The 7872-nt window shown below is 34.4% G+C and overlaps 1 protein-coding gene and 1 long non-coding RNA gene across 2 annotated transcripts; one reads left to right on the top strand and one right to left on the bottom strand.

Annotated features, from left to right (window-relative positions):
* Positions 1 to 6: 6 nt before the first annotated feature.
* On the top strand, positions 7 to 4635 carry LOC108693438. Its single transcript, XR_001932022.1, has 3 exons — positions 7 to 3503; positions 3843 to 4022; positions 4419 to 4635. It is a non-coding gene; the product is annotated as an uncharacterized LOC108693438 (long non-coding RNA).
* Positions 3924 to 7659, bottom strand: LOC108693435 (WD repeat-containing protein 34-like). Its single transcript, XM_018202377.1, has 9 exons — positions 7314 to 7659; positions 7131 to 7215; positions 6567 to 6782; positions 6269 to 6503; positions 5660 to 5861; positions 5371 to 5567; positions 5152 to 5294; positions 4349 to 4551; positions 3924 to 4014 (listed from the first exon to the last, which is right to left on the bottom strand). The coding sequence occupies exons 1-9, from the start codon at positions 7370 to 7372 to the stop codon at positions 3945 to 3947; spliced, it is 1410 nt and encodes a 469-aa protein (XP_018057866.1). The 5' UTR covers positions 7373 to 7659; the 3' UTR covers positions 3924 to 3944.
* Between the last annotated feature and the right edge of the window lie 213 nt (positions 7660 to 7872).

Genomic DNA, 7872 nt, shown 5'->3' on the forward strand with positions numbered 1-7872 from the left:
GTGCGGTATCAACGCGAGTCATTTCTTTTGAGAGCACGAGTGCGACTTTGATAAGCTATATAATTACAAACAAGACGCGGGAACAAATTGAGATATATGTTTTACGTCTAAAAGAATCGATTGTTCTCGAGATAAACGGCTCGTATGTGTGCGACTGTGTTCATTTTGTATTTGCGAAAATTTAAAGGATCGAGGTGCAACGACAATCCAAAGATGCGATCTCGGAGAACAGCGGTTAGCATTGTTGTAGTATGATCGCATGAATTGGCAAGAGTATCGCCAGAGAAACTTGCGCGAGATTTCCTTTTCTTTTTTCGTCGAGAATGTGCGTGAAAGAAAAAGTAAGAAAGAATGAATGGAAGAGAGAACGATAGTTAAAGAACTACGAATCTAATAGGGGAAGTTAATAATAGTTGTAAGAATAGCGAGTCGCGATCTCTGTGATGATGATAACAACGTTGAGGACAGTGGCGATGATTTTTCCTCCCTCCGTGTCCCTTTGACGGTTACTGTCACGGGCACGACGAGATGCAATTAACCGTCGAGGTTTTTAGAATACATAAGACATAGATGATAACGACTGTAATCTATTATGTAGTATTGTAAAAGAAAAACAAAAAGCTAATACTTAAGGTTCTGACTGGAGCGCGTTAATAGGCATTATATATATATGTCACGATTAAGAATTTAACTGTTTACAAGGAGGGAGCACGTCGGTCGATGATAATGAAGATTGTAATATAGACGACGCGATACATTTAAATAATTGTAAATAAGCAGATAAAAACGCGTAGGAGGGAGGGTGGATACCCTCGAAAACAGGCACAGAGGCAGAGAATTATTTTGCTACGCGAGAAGAGGGAAGACTTCCGAGAGTTTTTGTGTGCGGTTCACATTGATGACCCGTTCGAGCGATTCGTCAGATCCGAACGTCGATAAACAGCCGATTTCGCAAACGTGAGATTAAAACCGCGAGAATGGACAAGAACAAGAAGAAGAAAGAAGACACAAGAAGAACAGAAGAGAGGAAGAATCGTCGTTACGCGCAGAAACGAGATCTAGATCGTCTATTCATCTAATGACGAGATCCAATGTCAAGTTCGCATTTGTGATAATATTTCCAAGATCTTCGGAGGAGAGGAATAATACCAAGAATCGCTATCTTTGAACAACGGAAAATTATCCTCAACAACAATACATCAGATAATTCGAGATAATTCGTCGTAAATGCGGGATAAACAATTCTGTCGAGAAAGTAAACTGAGTGGCTATTTCTTATCTGTTATTGAGATAGGATGACTCAAGGAAGAAATGCGAGAGACATCATTGTGATCGCATGAGAGACGAGGAAGGAGAGATGGATGATACGTAGATGACCAGCGACGGCCACCTTTCGACGCATATCCCCATATTGTTTTCGCGAAACAATCATCTTATCCTTGCGCGTCCGACGAGGAAATTTCGAAGAAGAATTAGAAGTAATCAAGAAAGAAGAGAAAGGCGGAAGATCGGGATACGGATGACAAACTCGACGCAAAGGATCATCGCAGCTTTTTTTCTTCGTCTTTATATCCGCAGAAACAAAAGAGAATCGTCAAGAGACCAAGATGCGGATGATCGAAAATCCAAGGACGAAGACTGTGACGCTCGGGGAAAATAATGTAACGAATAAGGTGAAGTTGAAGGAAGTTCCTGGAAGCTGTTCGCTTAAATCGCTCGATATTATTGTAAGAAGAAGAAAAAAAGAGAGAAGAGTCATATTTGAAAGGTGTTAGAGCGTAAACTGTTTGTATCGTACTTTGCTTTGCACATTTAATACTGATGAGTTTTTCGAAGAAAGAGCTGTGAAGCAAAACTAAAGGGATTCAACAAAGAAGAAGAAATGCAACGATTATGGAGAAGAGAGAGCGATAATGGAAGAAGACTAAGGAAACGCAAATTTCTCGGGTGCGAGTGATCATCAAGATACGGAGCGAAGAGCGGAGCAGCAAGTATATATGAAAAAAGCTCTCCGTTCGTTAGCAGAGCAGTATCTTGAGTCTGAATGAGTGTAGTGGGTCTCAGGATTTCCAAGAAGAAAAAGAAACGGACCAGAAAATGTCTTTTTGAAAAGGCGCCAAAAAAAAAATTATAAGTGCAGATGAAACCAATGAGAGAGAAAGCGGGCATGCGTGAATGTACGAAAGAGGCGAGAAGTGTCGAGGGCAAGAGACTAACGAAGGAGAGAGAGAGAAAAAGAGGAAGAGAGCTTAAGAGAGAAGTGGAAGAGAAGACCGAAAGGAGTCAACGATTTGGTGTGCAATAGTGTCCGATCGATTTCGGGGATGTGGTAAACCAGGAGAACAAAAAGCAGGCGGAGTTTTCGATTCCTCGATCACAAGTCGTGGGAAAACCCCAAGCGGAGAGTCTTTACGCAAGAGAAAAGCCGGGGAGTTTTAACAGAACTTTCTGTTTCCGTGACTTCCAGAGTATATTTCAGCGCAGCGCAATTATACAGCCACATACACGGGGACGGAGTTCATGTATTTCTATGTCTATGTGAGTCGCTTATATATTATGAGAGGCGCACATATTCATATTATTGTTGAACGAAGAAAGAAAAGGAGATACAATAAAAAGAGAACTGTGGAAGACAAACTGCGAAATCAGAGAAGAATCTCTGATGAGATGATCGGAGATAAGACAGAAATAGAAGAAGATAAGTTGCGGACTCGCTTGACGAGTCCGTGTAAATAGATGTGTGCTGCCGCTTTAAAAAGAAGAAACCGAAGAATCCTTGGAATCTACATATTCAAGAGGAGAACGGAATTAGCATCTTGCCGTTCACGTAAGAAGCGAAGAAGGAAATAATCAGAATGGAGTAGAAGAAATTTTCAATTATTTTTTTCAATATATTTCCATTCCCTTATTAAAAAAGAAGAAAGATTTTTTTAATCGATTTAAGAATTCTAACACGTGACTTTTGGCCATCTTCAAGATTTGCAATATATTTCAAGGGAGAATCGCTTTTTTCTTTGTTTCTTCCATCTTGTATGTCCAGTTGTATTCTACTTAAAGATTCTTCCGCATAATCCTTCATTATCATTCGAACGTTCACATGAGCCTGGACAGGGGGGGGGGGTTTTTAGTGGGTAGGCGATACACATATGTCGAATCCCACACACCTCGGGGTACGGATCCCGAGGCGTCTTGCGAAGATTTTCCCCCTCCTACGTAAAACAAAAAAAAAAAAAGAAATGATGCTATAAGTCTGTTTTCTGTGGCCAAACCAGTGTATACTTTTGAAACTTAAAGTGAAATAGGTATATATTTGATATTTGTCGAAAGCGAGAAAGAGAGTGCAGAAACAGAAAACAGACCATATGTAAGCTGACCTTTTGAAAAGAGACGTGCAAACTGTCCTTTTCAGGACAAATTTTCAACATATCTAATAAATAATAAAATGTTCTTCCTGTTAAAATACATTCCCTTTTCAGGATATTGCTATGATCGATTGGAGACAGGTACTATACAGTTTTTAATAATAGTATATTTTTTAATTGAATTTAATATGTATATTTAATAGATACCCAAAATTTAACATTAAATCCATTTTTTAATAATAAATTTCATCATGCAAAAAATTGTGAAAATTCTTTATTGTACCTTTGTATAAAATTTGTATAAAAATACGAATTGAACTTTAATCTTGTTTGACTCTTTGAATTTGTAAATATTGTCGATCTTAAAATAATTTATGATATAGTTTTATGTTATCAAATCAAGACTAGTTATTATTTCTTATCTATAAAGAAAAATTTAGTATGTTATGATATAAGGTTCAATGTTCCAATTTATTTCAGTATAAACATTTACATACATATGTGCAACATATAAAACATACATAGCAATGTGTCAGTCCATTCAGCAAATGGCGCAAGCAATTGCGTCAATCAGAACTACGTTCAAAACAAGTGACGTGGAAATTTCCATATTTCAATATTCGCACGAACATCTCCAATAGTCAGCATATCTCTATAAAAGTAAGACATATTTATGATCTTTCGAATGTATAATTTTTTCCTTAATTTTTACTAATCTCTTGTATTAAATAAATAACTTGTATATATGTATATTTTTAATAAGTGCCTTATAAGATTATTTAAAAAATTGTTTGACCTTCAACTGATGTGATACACGCAGATTATAATTGTACAAATATTTTTAATTTTTATTATAGATAAATTGTTTTTTTTATAGAAAAGAACACATATCAGGAAAACGAGCTCTGTTGTACTTATTTCATTTAGAAAATTAATAAAAAAGAGAAATGTTTGAGTGATGAATCATCCAGACTTAATTATCTTACCTCTTGGAATTTATACATAAGCTGCTGATACTTTCTTTGCCAGTCACCTCAACTTTCGCATTCGTTACAGGTTTACCATCTGTGACGTTGTAGAATTTTACACACGCGCCTGCTCCGTAAACTGCGAATATGTCTTGATTGCCAATCATCCATGTTAATCCCACAATTGTATTGTCCACGGAAATGGTTTGATGACTGACATGCTACGTTCATGTAACACAATTATGTAATGTGAAAGTTATATTTAAAAAATTAAAATTAATATATAATAAACATTTTTATAAAAATTTGACTATTTCACTTTTTTCTCTTCTATGCTTATTATTAGGATATTTTAGAAAATATTTTATCTCTGGTATTTTTATCTCTAATTTTTTGACTAAGTAAGTATTATTCGCAGAACAGTCACGTTTTGCCAAGAATGACGAATATTTACGTGAATATCAGGCATTGAAAAAACAGCAGACTCATGTTTTGCTTAAATACTTGTATATTCCAAAATAATATTCATAGCAAGTCATTGTAAAATACAATTAAATTAAATAGAATTCTGTAAAATTTTCTATTTCTCTAATTTTATTTTTACGTAAATGCTTTTTATATGCCAGAATTTCTTTTCTAACACAATTTAATTTACGTGATTATCATTCATTTTTAATCTCTATATTCCATTACAGAAAAACTCAATTGAGCTAAAAGATATCAAATAATGTTCCTTATTTTTATAGGATTAAAATCGTAATTAGCAAGGCTAAAACACGATATATGGAGTGTATCATGTTATAAAAGCATGATATATTTACCTCATCAAGATTGTATATACGGATTTCCTTATCCGTGGCGCTGCTGACAAACAAATTGCGTAACGGTGAGCACTTAATGCAGGTAATGCTACCTCCATGTCTTTCATATTCATCGATTACAGGATCTATAAGCGTGGCATCTCCTGAAATTAATAAAAGTCTCTTGTTTATAATGAAAAATCGTATTACTTTTTATTCCTGTTATTAATAGATGCGAACCTTCGATAGGAGTTATGCTGTCCAAGCTACATTTATAAATTCCACCGCATAGTGTTCCAACGATAAATATATTTGGATGCTTCGGTGAAAAATCGAAGCTTGTGATACACAGTCCTGCTTCTGCAGCGCGTTCGCTACCTCCGGCGCTACGTGGCCTAGCATTTTCCACCGGATTACGTTCCTTGACTATTTTGAATCTATAATGCAACAGAGATTGCATAAACAAGATTGCATAAACGAGATTGCACATATAATTGAAATAATCGATTAAGTAGCCAGCAGTACACACCGTTTGTGCAACTGAACGGTTGTAAAGTTAGCCGTCAATTTGTGAATCAATATGTATCCATCTCTGCTGGAACTCAACAACAGGGTCACGTCGTTCACAGATCTTGGTCTCCAGCACACTTGGGACACACAGTCGCCATGCGTGCATACGTGCATGGGTACGATGGAATCATCATTCCTGAGATTCCAAATTAATACATCCCCTTAAGAAATCATACAAACAAATATATTTGTCAAATATATACGATAGTGAGATGTGAATTTTGTTAATATTGCTGCTAATTGGAATTAACCTTCTACCGACAATTGAGATCCTAAAAAGTACTATCAACATTTTCTACATTTTTGGTAAATTTAAATTAAAAATAAGTGAAAAATAAGTTGAAAAAATAAAAAATAAAAAAATAAGTTTAAAAAAATAAGTGAATTAAAATCCGACTTCCGATGATAAAACTCGTTAAAGCCTTGACTACTGAAGAATAAGAATACAAGAATTTTTTCAGATTCTTATAAAATCCGAATATGAAAAATTTGCTCTGTTTCTTGATCCTTATTGCTGACAGAAGAATTAAAAATTATGTTGCTGAGTCGGTGGGTCAAAGAAATTTACAATTAGATAATCCGGCTGCGAGGATAGAGGGTTCTGTTGGGTGATAACACAGCGTTGTAATACATCCATTCGTCTCTAATGTTCTAATAGGTACGTCTATCACATTATCTTCAGTTGTGAGATTGTATAACTGAATTGTAGAAAGATGATCGCACCATGCTTCGTGATAAGTATGACTGAGGCCTACTGCTAACGTTCCGCCAACGGTGCTCCAAGATAAGTCACTTATTTTAATCTAAAAAGCATTTAATCATTTAATCTCGTATACAAATTATATAATTTTATTAAAAAGATGTACCTGAGTGTCTGGTTCCTTCGGTATGCTTATTTTTTTTAATAACTCTATATTAGTGGATGATGCTTCGGTTACATTTGGATTATAGTCGTCAAAAGCATTAGTAGCATAAGCTTCATCAAGAGCTTCCAGGATTCCCGGCGTGACTTTTTTCAGAAACTTTGCCAGTTTATCATAATCCACTTGTACATCTGTTTTTTGTCCATTTACTGTTTGAATCTGAAATTAATAAAATAAATATGTTGAAATAAAATATGAAAAAAACAAAGATAGTTATTTAGATACAGTGTTAATTTTAGAAATATATGGTTGCATTCTACTTGGCACTTACACAATGCTTGCATTATTTATTTTTGTTTTATACAAACAAAAATGAAATTATTCCAAGAACATTGCAAGTATCAAGTGGAGCCTATAAGAATTAAATACAAAATGTAAATATAAAAAAACTGTGTATGTTATAATTTATTGACGTTTTGCAATTTACATATTTTTTCAAGAAGTTACTTTGTCTTGCTAAGCGTAAACAAAATTTTCTAAAAATTTTGGAATTCAAATAAAACATACTCCAATACTTCTTGTCTCTGTGGTTTGCGTTTCATCAGCAGTATAAACTATCTCTGTTGTTTGAACATTTGCGGACGTTTCCAATCTAGTAGAGAATGATATGGATGCGTTATTAATTAAAATAAAAGATTATTTATATACACATATAAATTTTACAACAATAATATTAGAATTACAACTCACCTCGCAGTAGACAATTCCGAATTGAAGCTCACAACATCGAAGGACTTGGTACTAAACATTGTTGTCGACCAAGCCTTTTCGTAATTTATCTCTTTTTTTATTAAGCGTTCTGATTTATATTAATTAAAAAAAGTCATAAATTATGCTCTTTAAGGATACCCGATTCGGTTGTCACTGACGCTATCGAGGTGTATATTTATGTGGCATCAGTACCAGCTGTTAAACCGTTCTCGCCATCTATACCATGTTGGATGTAATGACTATGTACTAACTTATAAAATCAGATATATAAAATTTCTTAACCGATAACATAGGTTAAAGCAAGTAGCTTTCGCATCATCATTTGGAAGGAATATACTATATTTTGGTGTGCTTTTCACAGTGTTATGAAAAGTTTTGAAAAACGCATCATAATGTAAGAATGAATGATGGTTGAATTCTTATTTAAAAATTTTAATCTATTAATCTATTCCAGATAAATTATTTGCACATCTTTTTTTCAAATTTGCATATATCATCTTTTTAAAGTATCGATTTCGCATTACTTGTTTCCTTATAT

The sequence above is a fragment of the Atta colombica genome, unplaced genomic scaffold (assembly GCF_001594045.1).
Source record: "Atta colombica isolate Treedump-2 unplaced genomic scaffold, Acol1.0 scaffold9, whole genome shotgun sequence".
Classification (NCBI taxonomy): domain Eukaryota; kingdom Metazoa; phylum Arthropoda; class Insecta; order Hymenoptera; family Formicidae; genus Atta; species Atta colombica.

Coding starts and splice junctions, on each gene's coding strand:
- LOC108693435 (XM_018202377.1), bottom strand. CDS start 7,372: ATGTTTAGTACCAAGTCCTTCGATGTTGTGAGCTTCAATTCGGAATTG. Junction 6,504..6,566: donor CGAAGGAACCAGACACTCAG/GTACATCTTTTT, acceptor AATGCTTTTTAG/ATTAAAATAAGTGACTTATC. Junction 4,015..4,348: donor TTATGTATAAATTCCAAGAG/GTAAGATAATTA, acceptor TTACTTTTATAG/AGATATGCTGACTATTGGAG.